The sequence below is a fragment of the Phocoena sinus genome, chromosome 7, assembly GCF_008692025.1.
Source record: "Phocoena sinus isolate mPhoSin1 chromosome 7, mPhoSin1.pri, whole genome shotgun sequence".
Taxonomy (NCBI): domain Eukaryota; kingdom Metazoa; phylum Chordata; class Mammalia; order Artiodactyla; family Phocoenidae; genus Phocoena; species Phocoena sinus.
The window spans coordinates 64,136,774-64,156,411 of NC_045769.1; the positions used below are offsets into that span (position 1 = coordinate 64,136,774).

The following is a 19,638-nucleotide window of genomic DNA, read 5'->3' on the forward strand; positions in this document are numbered from 1 at the left end:
CTTTCTTAATTTTGCTAGAGGTTTGCTCAGTTGATTAATCCTTTCAAAGAACCAATGGATAGCTTTGTTCAACCCCTTATTTTGTTTTATATTTCATTAATTTCTGATCTTTTTCATTTCTTTTATTTGCTTTAGGTTGTTTCTGATGTTTTCATAAATTCATAATTAGGATGCTTAATTCATTAATTTTAGCCTTTCTCCTTTTTCTTATAGTACTTTTTTTAAGCTGCTTTCCTGAAACTACAGGTTTTAATACGTAGTAACTTTCTTATTTTTTATTTCTAACATTTAAAATTTTCCATTAAGATTTGTTCTTTGTCCATGTGTTATTCAGAAGTGTGTGCGTGTGTGCACATGTGCATTTGTATGTGTGCAGGGACACATATATATGTGTTCTCCAAACACACAGGGTTTTTTCACGTAACCTTTTCTTAATGATTTCTAACTTACCTTGTGGTCACACAGTTTCTAGAGTCTTACTTTGTGGCCTCATATGTAATCAATTTTTTACGTGTGTATTTTCCAGGGGTTACGTGCAGTACTTTCTTATCTGCCCGCAGCATCCACCTCACCCTTCCCACTTGCCTGACTCCTGCTCAGTTTGTACTTTCCCTGACTTCCTTGATCCTAATTAATGCCCCTCCTAAATGTTCTCATAACCTTCTTGATATACTCCTATTATAGCATTTATCACAGTGTATTGTGTTTACTGGTCTGTTTCCCTTTCAGAAGAGAGACTAAGGGCTCTCTGAGGAAAAGGGCTCATTGTCTTTTTAGTATTGAAGGGACAGAGTGATAGTGCCCCAGCCACTCTGTATGGTAACTTCTGTTCGCCCTTCAAAATCCCACCTTCTCCTGATCCCCTGCCCCCAGGCCCATCTTCCCTGAGTTAGACATTTTTCCTACTAACATTGCCACAGGCAATGGGATGTGTTGTTATTTTGATTCTCCAAATTAGGCTGATTACCCCCAAGGCCATCAAGACTTTGCGGAGGGGAGACTTTTTCTTGGAAGCTGGAACAAAGTTACATTATGTTCCAATTACTAATCAGATAAAGCCTGAAGATACTGTACAATAAAATTTAACCCAAACTAAATATTGTATTACTTTTTGATGGATCCAAATGGATCATAATATTCATTGTGAATATTATTATGAGTAATTGAAAATGCAAAAAAAAATTAATCTTTCTGGTTGACAGGATAATGGTTAGTAAGCTTTTACTCTACCTGAAAGAAGACAGAGTAATGCTTTTGATATTTTTAGTGAAAATCTGGCTCAGACTTCCCTCTACTGCCTATATTTCAGGTTGTTAATGTTGCTAAAAACTTCCTGACATATGAAAACTGCCTAGTGGAGTATAATTAAGAAAGCCCAGTTAAAAGTTTAAAAGTATTCATATTAAAAATTATTTTAGTCTCTGTGGAAGACTTGGGCACATCATTATTCTTACCAATATGCACTTAATTTTTACCTAAATCTAAGGAGTACCATCCGTACCTGTCCTGCCAGAAAGTTCTTCCCCTTCTAAAAAGATATCCAAGTCTGTTATCCCCAACAATATTTGTATTTTTATTTGGTTTAAGACTATAGTATTTCTTTGAAATTTAAAAATTACATATCACAGATGCAAAAAGGATTTGCAGCAACATTTTAAACCAGGAAAACCATTTATGTCTTTACAAAGTAAAACTGCTTTATGAAGAAAGAGAGGCCCCCCTTCTTTGAAAATTACTTCCAAAGAGTTTCAGGGCCCAACCACCATTATCATCACTTTCTCTATACAAATGATCGAGTGTAGGCTACAGTCAATTGCTATACAATTTTTTATCCATCAAGGCTTAATGGAAAGAAGTCAGATGAAGAGGAAATGTAAATTCAAAATCTCAGTTCATGGTCTCATGGCCAGTTATTCAGCCTACTTTCTACGTGTGGAAAGTCTTCATTAATACACCATTAAGGATGACGTTAAAACTTCTGATCTGTTCTAGGCTGTAAGTTATGTCTCACATAACAAATTTTACTTGTGCTCCTTCGGGTCTGAGATCTGTATCTATAAATATCTCTATGTGTTAGTTATATCCTGCTATAGGAGTGTAATGGTGCAGAGTATAAAAAAATATATGTACCTTGGTTTGAAAATTTCCTTTATGAAAATATAAAATTTGACAGGATAAAAAAAATAAACAGAGGTGGGGGCAGGAGAGTAACAGAATGGGTTTTAATTACTCCTTTAATGCCAGACTGTCTATTTGGCACAAAAGTAAATCTGCCCAGATGTATTATCATCAGTACCTTGACCTTCCATTCAATGGAGAGTGTGGTCTCCAGACTGACTTAGGTCATTTTCTGAAAGATGCTGCTGTACCACTTCTCTTCATTCTAAAATGTTCCCCTCGGGAAGAGTTTGGGATCTGCTCTCATTCTCAACCTTTTCCCGTTATAGGGCATTTGAGGAAGCAGCATAAATCTCTCTAAATTTTCCATATTGACAAGTAAATGCTAGTTTCTAGAACTTTCCATCCAAACTAGAGACTCATTAGCACTTAAAGTGTCTTTCACTAGGAAGTTGCTTAGGGTATTCCTTTCATCGTGACCTGGAAGGGAAGTGCAGAATTCCTGGTTTCTGAATTGGCGTATGAAGTTTCCAACTGGGCAAGGAGGCATGAAATTTCTGGCACTGTCTCCTTCCTAACCTTTTCCTATCTGCCTTGCTCTCATCCTCTGATCCCCAGCTGTCTCTGGCACACACTTGACCTCACTCTAAGAGCAGTTCTGGCTCAGGATGGTACTCCATTCTACCCTGAACTCCTCTGCCTGGTACATGGTCCTCGTCTACCACCCTCTCTTCCGACCACGCTGCCTCTTTGCCTTGGCTCCTGGTCCTTTATTTTAACGTCCTTAACCTGGGTCTGTCTCACTGGTGCCTTGCCTGCCTGTCTCTGCTAAGCTCCTCTTCTTGGACTTGATCTGTGTTCTCCCCCATCTCCCTGACACTGCTTGACCTCTTGTGGGCCTGCTGTGGCTATTTCCACCCAAGACCTCAGGAAAAAAGACATCTGTGTCCTAATCTCTGTTGTGCTACCAGAAGACTGACTTCAGGCTGAACTGCCCTGGACTCAGTTTTCTCTCTCTCTCTGAGCAGAGGCTGTATTAGGTTATCTCTAGGGTCTCTTAGAATTAGAAAACTCTAGGAGCCATCAGGCCTCTTTCCCACCTCCCTTTACTCTCAGTCTTCTGACTCTGTTTCAAAGAACTAAGTGCAAAGCACTGTGACATGCAGGTCACATCACCATCACCCAGTTAGAAAGACAGAAGATCACAGCATTTGTCTTTATTATTACAATTGCACCACACTGTATAATTTACAGGGTGTAAGGCCATGCCTTCAGAATCTTGCTTACGCTTGTGAAGATGTGTCCCCGGCATTTGAAGGGAGTTCCTCCACATAAGCAGCAGGAAAATGGCCTTTCTTTCCCTTTAAAGAACCAAACCACCATCCTTCATCTTTCTTCTTGTGTATAGTCACAATGTCACCTGTAAAAATGCACATACATATAGTTAAACAAGTGGGTTTCTGCACTTAAGCATGTGCCCGAGTCTGATGAGTAAGACAGTTTTTAAGGAGATCCTGCTTTCAAGGAGTTACTTGGTAGCATCATTTTTCTGCATGTGATTCAGATGAAGCAAAATTTATTGACCACCTCTGCACGAAGCAGGCAGAATGCAGAGAATATTAGAAAGAGTAAGGTAATGGACAAGTTGTGCCATAAAATAGTTTGATTAAAAACAAAATCGCTTTGGATCCTATGTCCTCGTGCTGCCTGGCTCACTTTGGATAGAGGTGATGGGTCATCCCCAAACTCTTTCTTGGTGTCTGTGCTTTAAGGGTTCCTCATGTTGGTGGCCAAAATAGTTTGGTGTGTTGACTACTAAGAGTATGTCTCAAGCTTCCAGACTTTTCTTTAGATCGAGGCAGCTTCTCTCCATTATATGAGCCAGCTTCAGAGTCCAAAGTTCCAACTCACAGCTTTGCATGACAATATAACTCCCTATTCAACAATGTAGATAATTTGAATAAAATATCAATTTGAGGAAAATACTCCTTTAAAGCAGTGATTCAAATAAACAGAATTCCTAGGAAACCCATGGCTCTTCTCTAATTCTCTATTAAAAAGAAAAAAAAACACATTATTCCCTGTCTTGTAAGAGAGAGTCCTTTCTCTCTGGCTGCTTCCTGTACATCAAAGTGGAAATATCCACTTCCTTAAGGATCCAAGAGCTACTTGATCTTTAAGCATCACCATGAGGTCATTTTCAGTCTTTCTTTCTTTCATTCTTCTCCCCAGTAATTTTCTTTCTAAGGCAAAGGAGACCATTGATCCCCCTTCTATCTCTCCTTAGTCACATCACTATTTATTCTTGCAGGAGATCATTCTCAGGCTAAGGTCTCCATCTAATGAGTTCTCTCAGGCCAGTAGATTGACACAGCCTACTATCGGAATTCAAACGAATAACTTAAAATTTTATCACCAGCTTCCCCAAGCCTCCAACGAACTCGTTCCATTTAAAGAACCCACAGGATATAATGTATAAGTAGGCTTTGCAACCAACAGAACTGAAGACAAGATGATCAATTTGTGTTAACTATGTAACTCAGACTCAGGACCCTGGGTTCTAGGTGGCATCTGGGAAGTGTGTTTTAATTCATATGGAAAGTGGGAGTACTGCATTTCATTTACTCACTGGTGTAGGTAGCCTTAGGATGACATGATGAGTAACGAACTGACTTCTATAATACTGAAAACTTTTAAATTAAAGGCAACATTGATTTAAGATGCATGCAGGAGAGAGTCTACTTTCCTTTTTTCTTGTCTTTACTTATGTCTGAGCTACAAGGAAAAGTAACTGCCTGGAGAACTCTGACTGGCAAACTGAAAAGGAAGCACCTATAGTGCTTCTTTGAACCTATAGCAGATACATGGTATCCCTGTTGTTTGGCTGCAAAATCCATCTCAACTTTCTGTTGGTTCTGGGCACCATGTCCTGGTCATGGATTATAAATTTTCTCCTATGACCCAATTCTTTCTCACTAACCATTTCATTTCCAGATCCCTGCCTTAGCTTACCATCCAAATGTGGTTGATAATTGGACACACAGAGAAAGTTGAGGCTGGTGACTTTTTCTTGTTTAATAATCTTGGGGTCTACACCATCCATTATATAATAACCTTTCCACGTTAAACAAAAATCTGTGACACAAAGAAGGGGGTCTGATTCCTTTAATTGGTCATAAAACCCTTTTTTGAGAGAGAAGTGTGAGAAATATTAAGCTGGGAGTCCTTTGACCGGGTTTAGAACTGGCACTTAGACTAAGCCATGAGAGGAAGTCACTTCACATTCTTGTATGAGTAACTTTTTGAAAAGGAAAAAGGTGGGGCTACCTCTCTGATAACTTTCCATTACTGACGTTCTACCCCAATGGAGCACTGTGATTAAGAGCGTGACTCGGAGTTTCTGAGACCAAATCCTGTGCCACTACTGCTGGTGACTTTAGCCAAAGTACTTAACCCTTCTGTGCCTCAGTCACCTCAGTCATAAAATGGGCATAAATAATACCAACCTCAAACGTTTTTTAGGAATATTAAATTGGACAATGTGTTTGGAGCAATGTCTGGCACCTAGTAAACACCAAATATGTGTTAGCTGTTTTTATCATGTGAGCTTTCTTTTTGATGTGCTTTATCTTCTAAGAAGAGTGATTATAAACCTGAACTGCTTTGACCTGGTAATAACTTTTTTTTTCCATAGAAAACAATTTTATGGTTACCGAAAGGGAAGGGGAGTGGGATAAATTAGGAATTTGGGATTAACATATACACACTACTATATATAAAAGAGATAAACAACAAGGACCTACTGTATAGCACCTGGAATTATATTCAATATCTTGTAATAGCCTATAATGGAAAAGAATCTGAAAAAGAACGTGTATGTGTGTGTATATATACAGATGTATACTTATATATGTGTGTATATATATCTATACATGTATACACACATAAATATATACATGTATATGTAACTGAACCACCATGCCATACACCTGAAAATAACACAACCTTGCAAATCAATTATACTTTGATAAAAAATTAATATATAAGAGATATTCATTTGGTTAAGAGTAATACATATCCTTGTTTTTAAGACAAACTGCAATTATTTATTTATTTATCTTTGTTCTTCAGCAAACATCTAAGAGGGAAGAAGAAACCAAAGAATAAGTAGTCAGTCAAATAATAGATTTGAACTTAGTCTGATAACAGCCAGGCTATGAATGCATGACCTGGTAATAACTTTTAACGCTAAGACAAGAGTTTTATTCAAGTTAAAAATTTCAACATGGGAAGGCAATTCAACTATTTGAGAATGATTCTTACCTTTTTCCAAATTCAATTCATCATCTTGCCTGGCTTGGAAAGAATATAAGGCCTTGCAGAGACCGTTGCCGAGCTGGGTCACACCGGAGGCTGAAAGTTGGATCAAGTTATAATGACTAATGCTGGGTCAGTAGGCAAGATGAACATGGTGGGAAGTGGTCTAGTTTTTCAGCCGTGTAGTGCAGAGTTTAAATATACTGAAATCTTCCCAAAAGGAAAGTTTATAATTGTATATAACATTCACTCTTTGATTCAGTAACCATTTCTGATGTACATACTATGTGGATGAACTGTGTATATTACATAATCAAAAGCTCTAACATAGAAAGTAAGTCTGGACAAAAAGTTACTGTAGTAGTAATGACAATTTTAAATTGTTTCCCACGTGAACTTAATCAACATCAGTTAGCTAAGCTGTGTGGTAACTGTATTCATGTTTTGGAAAACCAGCATCAGTTTTGCCAATCAGGAATAGATAGGAGAAACTTGGAGCAGGTGCTTCCTCCATCATCCCAAGGTACTTAGGGAACTGTTTCTCAAACAATGCAACCACGAGTCTTTAACATACCATGTGGACTACAATGGCCTGTGTTTGATTGAAACTTTTTTGCCAAGTTCTAATCAAGAATCTAGAGAGTCAATGTTATGGTAACTATAGTTGAACAATGACAGATGACGGGTGCTTGCATGTATATGTGTATGTGTGTGTGTGTGTGTGTGTGTGTGTGTGTGTGTGTGTGTGTGTGTGTGTGTGGAAAGGTAAAAGGCAGTGGGGGCGTGGATGGAAAATGACTAAGTCAGGTGGCTGAACACAGCGGGTGGGTAGGCCTTGGGATCACCGTGTTTCCTGAAAAGAGGTTGGGATTTGCATGGCCCTTTGGAGGAGTCTGTGGAGACAAAAGTGTAGAGTCCTCCCAATGTTTCTAGGCTGAATGTGTGGGCAGCAAATTGCAGGCTGTCTGAATAACATGGATGCCAGTGACTGGAGGTACCTTCTCATATTAGAGAATTCTTTTCCCAACCCTCCAATCTTCTTGAGTCCTTCCCACCTTTTGGATTACATTTGCACAGAAAGCTACACATTTTAACAAATTAATCAGTCCTAATTGAAACGTAAATTTCTTTGAGCCGATTTATGTCAATGTGGCTCTGAAAATAAAATATAATTTTGGCAATGTGCTTTACTGATAGGATCCAGCCCCAAATTATTCTGGGCATGAGATTACCTGTAGATGAAGAACTTGGAATTCTCTGCCCACCAGAAGATGACCTGCTCACAACATTCTCTAATCTCTTTGTCAGAAAAGGCCGAGATATTTTTACAGAACTATGTGTCTGCTGCTGTTTGAATAGTTAAAAAAAAAAAAAAAAGTCATTTTTTACAACATTGTCATCAAAAGTATTTGCGAAAAGTAACTATCCTGCAGCTGTTTTCCTCAGGAATTTGTTTTTCAATTGTTGGGAGGAGGGTATAAAGAAAAAATTCAATACATTCCTAAACCCTACTCTAGCACATTCTTGTTTCTGAGACCTTAATATTTTCAGAATTAGACAATTACCATATTTTATAGCCTGTATTTGCAATTCTGACCTGTACCCCTAGGCCAAATAGTAACATTTCCAGCATTACTTCTACAATTTCAACTTGGTTTTAAAGCAAGTGAAATGATCATGACTCTGTGTCAATGACTGAGACCCTTTTAGAGCTTGAGTCTCTTGGAAAGAAAACTGTCCCTTCATCACAAGGTGGTTACAGCTCCCTCTTCTTGTAGGAAATGGAAAACAACTACCTGTGTATATTCACACGCTCATCAATTCCTAGAGTGTAACACTGGGAAAATTCATGTGTGTGAGTTTTTTAAGTTGTACACACGCATTCTCTACATTATGTACTATGTTAAATGGATGAGACTACTGCATATCACAAAACCTTACAGTTTAGGTCTGTATGAATACTAAGATTTTGATTTAATAGAAAATTTTACTATAACAGCACGTTCAAAGGATAAAGTGAGAAGTATGAGAAGGAAGAAGGAACCCAAAGTGTTTTTAACTCATTAATTTATATATGAATACAAAGCATGTATTCATTTGTGTTTAGCTCTTGTTACTGTGCTCAAAAAATAAATAAATGTATCTTAAAATTGTGCAGCTGGGGATCTGAGCATATGGCATATATAACTCGTAACAGTCTTTTTGGCCTGTTGCTGCCTTAAGCCATTCCACCCAGCAAGCCCAGTCCAGAAATTATAGCCAACCTCTTAAACGCTTACCTTTTCTTTCCACTTGAAGATGGAGTTACTACAGACATGGCTGGGTTGAGGTCTTTGCTCAAGTTCTGCTAAGACGGATGACAGTTTATAGGCGTTTGCTTGCAAAAGCTTTAGTTTCAAGTTATTCTGTGGATACATCATTTGACCATATGAGTAAACTAGAAAATTTTGAGGCATAACTGCGTGGGTCAAGGGATATCAGGATAACTTCCAAAATGACAAAGAGGTCCAGAAAAATACACATTCAACTCATTTGCAACTCATGCAGAAAATGCTGAAGAGAGAAAAACAATGGACACTTTAAGTAGTCTAGAGGAAAGCCTTAGTTGTTGAGTGTGTCGTATTCTAGACCCTTGTAAATAAGGTAAACCAGAAACCTTGATGGGTATATTACTCAGCATTTTGTGGCAATGAATCGCTTTACTCGAATTTCTGCTGAGCGATGAGGTAGAGAATAATAAGTGTTGATTGCAGAAGGTAGGCTTTCGGAAGGCTTTGAAGAAAGGCAATGGTGCCATGGGCACTTAACATAAAGAACAGAAGTGAACTCATCAATAGAATCAAACTAAAATGGTGTGAGTCAGGGTTTTGTTGTTTATGTTATTGTTTCTTGAAGAGGTGAGGTCTTATATTACCCAGAAAGTCTGCAGTAACACTTCTGGAAACTAGAAACCATATTCTGGGGTATTTGAATATAAAAATAAAGACTGAAACTAAAGCTATTCTCCTAGTCTCTCCTGTTCTGATTTGACCTTGAGCTAGAAACTTTATAATGACTTCTCTGTCAAGTTGTAAATCAAATCATAGAATCTAAATATTGGAAGGGGTCTGCTTATCCAATCTTCTCCTCACCATTGTCTCTCCCTTTTCTACACCTCCCGCCTGGGGGTTCCTAATCCTAACATCCCGGCCAGGGGGTCATAGCCATGGACCAAACACCTCCAATCGATGGGGAAGGGCTCTAATCCTTGGAACAATCCACTGCATGGTGGGCAGGCTCAGCTAGGATGAAAGCAAAAGCTCCCCCATAGCTTCTAGCCTTAGATCTAGTCTGCACTTGAGAGCATCACAGATGAAGTCTCTCTGCTCTGTGGTGCTCCTGCCGGTATCCAAAGACAATATCTGCGCTAAATACCTCCAGTTTCCACAACAATTTCTCAGAGAATATGGCCTGCCAACATTCTTGCTTCAAATATAGCACTTCAAGGACCAAGAGTCAATGAATTAGGAAGAATTTCTGCGAAACAGAGCTTCTCCCTGCAAGAAACCTTCTCTGCGTAACACAAAATCAGTCTACCACTATCACGAGTTTCCTTCCATTAGAGGCAGACGTGCGTGACCGAATTACACGGATATTTGGCACCTACTATTTGAAGGCTCCATCACTAGATCATAAACACCATAAATTCAGGGGTCAGATCATCTCCCATCTTGCATCCTCCACTGTGTGAATCAGGCCAGTTGTGTACCAAGATGATCCTAATAACGTGTTCTATGTCAATGACAAAATTTTATGCAAGAACCCAAAGAAATAAACTTAAGTCTTAATGCCATCATAAAACGCTCCGTATGACTTTCTTTTGGTAAATATCATTTACATCGAATTAATTAACTAAACATTTTATGCTGTCACAGAAAATGTCTAACAGCCTGCTTTATAATTTTATAAAAATTGTAGCCATATGTCACTGCAAGGATATTAGACCTCTGTTCCCAAGTGAACAGAATTCAGGCCTGTCTTTTCACAGAAAGTGTCAGGTTTATTTCTGCAACACCACCTCCATTAAAGGAAGCTGCTAAAAAACAGATAAACTGTACCTGGCTGCATCTGTCTACTTTTACCAAAGAACTATTGAAATTGCTCATTTGGACAGAATTATTAGGTACCTACTTTTACAAGAGAGTTGTTTAGACTACGTGCAAGGTAAGGAAAGCTGGTTCAGCTTCCTGGATCCTTCAAAACATTGATAAAATTTTGATCTCTTCCTGAATTCTTCTCAGATTAACCGCAGTCAACTTCCTCTCCAATCACAGCAGAAACCCTGTATCTTGTACACATAGGTCATAGTATCTGTTCATTTTTATTCCTGTTTAAAATTCATGGGCCTTTACTAACTGCCCTTATAATGTGGGTTCTTCTGAAGAGGCTGCATTGCCCACAAATCCCAACAAATGTCTCGGGGCTGCCGCAGTCCAGCCTTTCAGCAAAAAGGCCCGGAGGTGCCTCTCCCTGCCCTCCGCTGACAGTATGTCCCCCTTCCTTCAAAACAACCTTGGCCTCTGAAGTCTTTTTCCTTGTTTCCCTGGAAGCTCTTGCCTCACACCCCAGTCGGCCATCTTCCTTCTGTGCGGCCACATCTTTCCTTTCCCCTGTTATACTCGGAAGACCCTGATGTTAGCTCAAGGATGAATGGAAAACAGCATCTCAATGATAATTACCAGGATTTCAATTCTCCTCTGTGCCCTGTGCTAGCATTTTCTAAATAATACATCATCCTCACAAAACCCCTTAGGTAGCAACATCCCTCTTTAAAGATGAGAAAACTAAACTTGTCCCAGGTCCCTGTAAAAGGCAGAGCTAGATGCAGGCCTCTCTGAATGCAGACGCTGTGTTTTTGGTCACATCTGTTAACTGGAGTAAAGTACACATGGTCTTCAGACCTTAATTGAATGATTCTATTTGGGGGAATTCTATTTTAGGCACTTTTTTTTCCCCCCTGGGAGGATACTAAATCAAACATTTCTAAGTAGCTGGATTTTTCCAGATTCCTCAAACCACTTGTCAAGGAGCTGAGTGTACAAGCTCTCCGCCTAGACTGTTGTATGTCATGAGAAAGGAAAGGCAAACAGAGGTCAAATGGTCCAGAAAACAAGCATTCCCAAAATAGCTCCTTCATCATTAAATCTAGGAAATGGCATTCTGCAAATGTTTACCTCGTCCATTAAGGCTGCTGTGCTTTTTTGGCTCTCTGTGTCTGAGAAGCAGGGGTGGCTGGAGTATGCTTTCAGCATTCGTTCCAGGCCTGAAAGTGAAATAAGGCTGTCAGTCTCTGTTCCTCTGGTCCTAGTGGGACACAACTGGCAGGTGGTTATACTCGGAGGGAGCCTGAGCCCAGAAGTGATGCCGGGAGCATTTCCCAAATGGCTGGGGCTGTTTCTGTGTGTAGTTGTTACTAAATTTTACTGAATGGGTGACCTGTACCTTCATTTAATGAGATTTGAGAAATGCTGGTGCTTAAGGAGTCTTGATTGTTATTTTTCAAGATGAGATTTTGCATCTTCCTTGTTGACCCATTCCATGGTGGATTCCTAACATTTACCGCCATGTTAAGCTCTCCTCCACTGATATTTACATTTCTAAACATTTTGCTCTCTTGGATTTCCTATCACGTATTACATTGCAACAGGGTTCTCTGGTCCACATAAAATAAGCTCTACATATCAGAATCATAAAAGTGGAGTTGTTTTTATTACCTGTAACACTTTAGAGCTGCTTCACGTTCTCACATACCTAACGTCTAAGTATAGGATTTAATTTGAATGACTTTCACATCATTCAGGAAGTTAGTTTAAAAAGAAACAAACACGTGGTGATCATTCTGTAATGTATAGAAATACTGAATCATTATGTTGTACACCTAGAACTAATGTAGTGTTGTACGTCAATTATATTTCAATTCAAAAAATTTATATAACTTAAAAAAATTTTAAAACCTATTAGCACCCCCCAATAGAATAAAATAAAATAATATGGGGGAAATAAATAAATAAACACAAGAAAATGAAAAGCCTTGTACACAGGAGGTTTACTGTCTTTTAAACCAAACGAATTGTCCCTCATATCAGCCAATTTCAGGAACACTGTAAAATGCTACACTTCCGGAAATGGTGGTATAGTACTTGTATAGATCTCACAGACCAGAATGTCATTTTCAATTTTTTTTGCTCTCTCCTTGCTTTTTCATTTTTCTTTATTCACACAAATTAGGTTTTATATTTGGTCTTTTAAATGAGATGATCTCTGCACCAGTCAGCAAAAGCAGAATCACCCTAACTCTGGATGAAACCTCCGAGTAGAATACTTTCCCTTACCAGGCCAGTCAAAGACGTAATTACACACCTTCCTGGTCTCGTGAGGCTTTTTCAATATCTTTTTGCAGTCTCAACAGTTTTGACTTTATTGAAGATGCCTGTCGCTCTTTACTCATTGCATTTTTAGGATCTTCTTCCTTTAGGAAAAAAAAAAGGAAGTTTAACAATTTAAAGGGAAAAAAGTAAGAGTTGCTACTCCTAGTTGCACTGAGACTTTCACTGACTATTCAATTTTAACTTGATGGAAGAAAAAAGTAAAAAAAAATCAAAGCAGGGTAACCTCTGGTTTTCTACAGATTGGTCTACCTTTTCTAGACCTACTGAATAAGAAGACAGCTCCGCGTTTACAACTTGTAAGTGTATAGCTGAGCACTTCCTTTAATAGATAAAAATTGTTCTTGGAGGGTGAACGTTACTATGGCTATTTCATAGGAGCATGAGGCTCACCAAGGGAAGGGGCATGAAAGCTTCAAGGAGACTAGCTGACTTAACCAGCACATTCCAGTTGAGGGGTAGGAGGGCAAAGGGCACGCCTTGCAGGAGAAATGGCACAAGCAAAGGACAGAGGCAGAGTTGTGTGAAATGTATGGGGAACAGTAAACAGACCAGTTGCTTGAGCAAATGTAGTGGAAGAAAAAACTGTCTAAGTAGTTTAGGTCAGATTTTCAGGCTGAAGTAGGGATTTTATCATGTAGGTTATGAGAACCATTAACAATAGCAGAGCTTTCATATACATTATTTCCAGAGTTGAAAGAAAAAAAAGGATGTTAGGACACAGTTTAAATGCCTAGTAACAAGTCAAAGCAAATATCCTACAGTGATATGCAACTTAAAATGATTAAAACCTTTATGTGAAAAAAAAAAAAAAAGGATGTTTAGGGTCAGGTTGGGAGGTGGCTGAACATAAGTGCAGTAGATGGACAGAAACCTTGGAGAGAGAGGGAAAACTGATGACTGAAGATGGAAGTACAGGAGTCAGGACTTATCTGGTAGGAAGGAGAAAAGCGAGGACCCTGAATATTGGTGGAGAGATTAGCTTTAGATAGACTGTCCTGAAGAAAGAGAAGAGAAGATTTAGAGCAAAGAGAATAATAGCCTTTACAAAAATATAATGTAGAGACTAAAATATTTAATATACATACTGTGTATTATATATTATAAAAATTTTCTCTATATCCTTTATTACATGTGACTCTCTGTGATTCTTATAACAACTCGACGAGATTGGTTTTATTTTCCCCATTTTACCTGTGACACTCAGAAATAAATGAAGGCCCAAGACGAAACAGCTAGTAAGTAATTACTGATGAAACCCAACTCCTGTGACTCCCAATTCTCCACCAGAGTCCACTCCTTCACATGTCTGCCTGAGGCTGAGGCCCAAGCTGACGTTACCTCCGCAGGTGAGCTCCGAGTGAACTGCAAGGATGCTTCAGTCCAACCCTCAGTCCTTCCTTGCTGGAGGAATGCACCTCATAATCTGACTCTCATGCCAGTCCAAGACTTCATTTGGTTTCTTTGGGGATGCCTATATTGTTCACAAATGTATTTCCACGGATAGATCACTACTGGATCAACTTGAGATAGATTAAACTGCCGTCAGTAACTTTCTTAAATTTGTCCTTCTCTTCCAAAAATTTGTCAGAAAGAAGATCAAAACCAGAGGAGGCATTTAAACTGCAGATACAATCTTTTGAACATGGCCTTTACAGTCACCTTACAAATATTTTTCACACTAATCACCAGCCCTCCAGTATTCACATTCAGATAGTTCTCCTGTCTTACCCTCGTCCATGTAAATTTCATAGCACTCTATAAAACCCAGTCTACACTTATTGCCAATGACTATAAAGTCAGATTTTGGAGGTATTTTGCTTTAAGAATATTAGGACAATCCTATTCACCCATTTGGAGATACAGTCCATTCTCTTAGACAACAGATACATAGTCGTTAGTTCTGGTGCACTGAAATTTCATAGAAACCAAAAATTCCCATGGGCACATCAAATAAGATAAACCATTGTGGCTACTTCTTTACATTTCAATAGGAGCTTAGTCAAATTTTCAAGGAGAATGACCCTTATTTTATTGACAGGTTAGCTGATAGAGGCATTTTTACAAGAAAGTAATAGATATATTTTATTGTACATTTTCCCATCTCAGGGATCACCTACACAGTTTGGAAGAAAAAAAAAAAAGGTACTTTCCCCATGTAATCAAATCTTCCTTTCCACTTCCATCTCCACCTTTGTTTCTGCTTTAACAGACATTGCTATTGCTAATTTGCTTTGCCTTTGCCAGGGTCGGGAAAAAAGATTCAATTAAAGAAACAGCCGGCCACTTATTGCTGTTTAGATGGTGGGAAGGAGAAAGCCGGTCAGAATTCATTATTGTGCCAGATCTAACTGCCTTCCCCTCTCCCCTCATCTCTTGTTCCCTGAGTGGGGGTCCTGGGATGTTGGTGTTGGCTATACTTTTACTCTTATAGGAGGACATGACCAGTGGTCCAGTTTTACACAGAGAGAGGGGTGAGCCTCCCAGACTGGACCTTGGAAGTCTGAGTGAAATACAGCAGAGGGCCCAAGAAGGAGCAACCAGGAGTTTTTTCCTGCAGATTTTGGTAATTAATGATCAGCATCTAGAACACTACAATTAAAAGTAACAAGAAGGGAGTGAAGGACAAAATCTTTGAGGCATGACCTGACCCAAGAAGATAAAGAATTTAGCCCAAGAGAGCAAACAGGCAAGATGTCTGGGCTCTGACCAGGGACACTGATCAGTTTTTAGCAAGGAAGGTCATGTGATAGTAGAATCACCTAAATGTCCTCAAAATAAGCCTCTGGAATGGCAATTAATTTATGACAAAGGAGGAAGAATATACAATGAGAAAAAGCCTCTTCAAAAAATGGTGTTGGGGGCTTCCCTGGTGGCACAGTGGTTGGGGGTCCGCCTGAGGACGCAGGGGACGCGGGTTCGTGCCCTGGTCCGGGAGGATCCCACATGCTGCGGAGCGGCTGGGCCCGTGAGCCATGGCCGCTGAGCCTGTGTGTCCGGAGCCTGTGCTCCGCAACGGGAGAGGCCACAACAGGGACAGGCCCGCGTACCGCAAAAAAAAAAAAAAAAAAATGGTGCTGGGAAAACTGGACAGCTACATGCAAAAGAATCAAACTGGATTACTTTCTCTCACCATATATAAAAATAAACTCAAAATGGCTTAAAGACTTAAACATAAGACATAACACCATAAAACTCCTAGAAGAGAACACAGGCAAAACATTCTCTGACATAAATTGTACCAATGTTTTCTTAGGTCAGTCTCCCAAGGCAATAGAAATAAAAACAAACAAATGAGAACTAGTCAAACTTACAAGCTTTTTCACAGCAAAGGAAAGCATAAACAAAACGAAGAAACAACCTACAGAATGGGAGAAAATATTTGCAAAAGATGCGAACGACAAGGGCTTAATTTCCAAAATATACAAGCAGCTCATACAACTCAACAACAAGAAAACAAAAAACCCAATCCAAAAATGGGCAGAAGACCTAAAGAGACATTTCTCCAAAGAAGAGATATAGATGGCCAACAGGCACAAGAAAGGATGTTCAACATCACTAATTACCAGAGAAACACAAATCAAAACTAAAATGAGGTATCACCTCACACCAGTCAGAATGGCCATCATTAAAAAGTCTACAAATAACAAATGCTGGAGAGGGTGTGGAGAAAAGGGAACTCTCATACACTGTTGGTGGGAATGTAAGTTGGTGCAGCCACTGTGGAAAACAGTATAGAGTTTCCTCAGAAAACTAAAAATAGAATTACCATATAATCCAGCAATCTGACTCCTGGGCATATATCCAGACAAAACTGTAATTCAAAAAGATACATGTGCCCCTATGTTCACAGCAGCACTATTCACAATAGCCAAGACATGGAAACAACCTAAATGTCCACTGACAGACAAATGGATAAAGAATATGTGGTACATATATACAATGTAATACTACTCACCATAAAAAGAACAGAAAAATGCCATTTGCAGCAACATCATAATAAGTGAAGTAAGTCAGAAAGAGAAAGACAAATAACATATGATATCACTTATATGTGGAATCTAAAATATGACACAAATGAACCTATCTACAAAACAGAAACGTAAAATAGATAGCTAGTGGGAAGCAGCCGCATAGCACAGGGAGATCAGCTCAGTGCTTTGTGACCACCTAGAAGGGGAGGATAGGGAGAGTGGGAGGGAGGGAGACGCAAGAGGGAAGAGATATGGGAACATATGTATATGTATAACTGATTCACTTTGTTATAAAGCAGAAACTAACACACCATTGTAAAGCAATTATACTCCAATAAAGTTGTAAAAAAAAATTCAAAAAACTGGAAGAAAATAAAAACACTGACAACAACAACAACAAAACCAGAATTATGGACATAGAAAACAGACTGGTGGTTGCCAAGAGGAAGGGGGATGGGGAAGGGGTGGAGTGGGAGTTTGGGTTAGCAGATGTCAGCTTTTATATATAGACTAGATAAACAACAAGGTCCTACTGTATAGCACAGAGGACTATATTCAATATCCTATGATAAACCATAATGGAAAAGAACATAAAGAAAGAAAATATATATATATATATATATATGTATAACTGAATCACTTTGCTGTATAGCAGTAATTAACACATTATAAATCAACTATACTTCAATAAAAAGTTAATAAAATAAACTCAAAATGGATTAAAAACTTAAATGTAAGACTTGAAACCATAAAACTTCTAGAAGAAAACACAGGCAGAACATTCTTTGACACTGGTCTTAACAATATTTTTTTTGAGTATGTCTCAGGCAAGGGGAACAAAAGCAAAAATAAACAAATGAGACTACATCAAACTAAAAACTTTTGCACAGTGGAAGAAACGTCAACAAAACACAAATGAAACTTCCAACAAAACGAAAAGGCTACCTACTGAATGGGAGAAGAAATTTGCAAATGATTTATCTGACAAGGGGTTAATATCCAAAATATACAAGGAACTCATACAACTCAACATCAAAAAAACCAAACAACCCAATTAAAAACTGGGCAGAGGACCTGAATAGACATTTTTCCAGAGAAGACGTACAGATGGCCAACAGGCACATGAAAAGATGCTCAACATTACTAATCATCAGGGAAATGCAAATCAGAACCACAGTGAGCTATCACCTCACACCTGTCAGAACGGCCAACATTAAAAAGACAACAAATAAGTGTTGGTGAGGATATGGGGAAAAGGGAACTGTGGTACACTGTTGGTGGAAACTACCATACAATCCAGCAGTTCTACTCCTGGGTATATATCTGACGAAAGCAAAAACATTAATTTGAAAAGATATATGCACCCCAGTGTTCATTGCAGCATTATTTACAATAGCCAAGATACTGAAGCAACCTAAGTTCCCATCAATAGATGAATGGATAAAGAAGATTTGTTATATATCTAATGGAATATTACTCAGCCACAAAAAAGAATGAAATCTTGCCATTTGTGACAACATGGATGGACCTAGAAGGTATTATTCTAAATGAAATAAGCCAGACAAAGAAAAACAAATACTGCATGATTTCACTTACAGTGGAATCTAAAAAAAAACAAAGGAACAAACACAACTAAACAAAAACAGAATCATAGGTATAGAGAACAAACAGGTGGTTGACAGGGGAGAGGGCAGAGGAGGAAAGAAATAGGTGAGAGAGATTTAAGAGGTACAAACTTGAAAAGTGATGCCATTGCTGGAAGAGGGCCATGAGCCAAGGAATGCAGATAGCCTCTAGAAGTTTGAAAGGCAAAGAACAAATTCTCTCCTAGAAGGCTAGAAAAAGAGGGAGAACTCCCCAATTAATTTTATGAGGCAAGAACAGCCTTGATGATGGGGGGACCTTGAAGATGGCGGAAGAGTAAGACGCGGAGATCGCCTTCCTCCCCACGGATACACCAGAAATACATCCACACGTGGAACAACTCCTACAGAACTCCTACTGAAGGCTGGCAGAAGACCTCAGACCTCCCAGAAGGCAAGAAACTCCCCACGTAACTGGGTAGGGCAAAAGAAAAAACAGAGACAAAAGAATAAGGACGGCACCTGCACCAGTGGGAGGGAGCTGTGAAGGAGGAAAAGTTTCCACACACTAGGAAGCCCCTCCGCGGGCGGAGACTGCGGGAGGCAGAGGGGGGAGTTTCGGGACCGCGGAGTAGTGCACAGCGACGGGTGCGGAGGGCAAAGCGGGGAGATTCCTGCACAGACGATCGGTGCCGACCAGCACTCACCAACCCGAGAGGCTTGTCTGCTCACCCGCCGGGGCGGGCGGGGCTGCGAGCTGAGGCTCGGGTTTTGGTTTTGGACGGAGCTCAGGGAGAGGACTGGGGTTGGCGGCTTGAACATAGCCTGAAGGGGTTAGTGCACCACGACTAGCCGGGAGGGAGTTCGGGGAAAAGCCTGCACCGGCCGAAGAGGCAAGAGACTTTTTCTTCCCTCTTTGTTTCCTGGTGCGCGAGGAGAGGGGTTTAAGAGCGCTGCTTAAAGGAACTCCAGAGACGGGCTCGAGCCGCGGCTAAAAGCGCGAACCCCAGAGACGGGCGCGAGCCGCGGCTGAGGGCGCGAGCCCCCGAGACGGGCGCGAGCCGCGGCTGAAAGCGCAAACCCCAGAGACGGGCGCGAGCCGCGGCTACAACCGCGGACCCCAGAGACGGGCGGGAGACACTAAGGCTGCTGCTGCCGCCACCAAGGGGCCTGTGTGCGAGCACAGGTCACTCTCCACACCCCTCTTCCGCGGAGCCTGTG

At 39.9% G+C, this 19,638-nt stretch overlaps 1 protein-coding gene across 3 annotated transcripts in view; it reads right to left on the reverse strand.

Annotated features, from left to right (window-relative positions):
- Window positions 1–3,314: 3,314 nt before the first annotated feature.
- NOSTRIN (nitric oxide synthase trafficking) overlaps window positions 3,315–19,638 on the reverse strand; it is a 74,485-nt gene continuing 58,161 nt past the window's right edge. For 2 of the 3 annotated variants that reach the window (XM_032636501.1, XM_032636500.1), the window contains 6 exons: window positions 12,835–12,943; window positions 11,649–11,737; window positions 8,715–8,840; window positions 7,668–7,782; window positions 6,442–6,531; window positions 3,321–3,538 (listed from right to left, as the gene is read on the reverse strand). In XM_032636501.1, the coding sequence (XP_032492392.1) occupies window positions 3,402–3,538; window positions 6,442–6,531; window positions 7,668–7,782; window positions 8,715–8,840; window positions 11,649–11,737; window positions 12,835–12,943 (666 nt within the window). In that variant the 3' untranslated portion in view covers window positions 3,321–3,401. Of the gene's footprint in view, window positions 3,539–6,441; window positions 6,532–7,667; window positions 7,783–8,714; window positions 8,841–11,648; window positions 11,738–12,834; window positions 12,944–19,638 lie in introns of all 3 variants that reach the window. The other variant, XM_032636502.1, reaches the window with a different exon arrangement.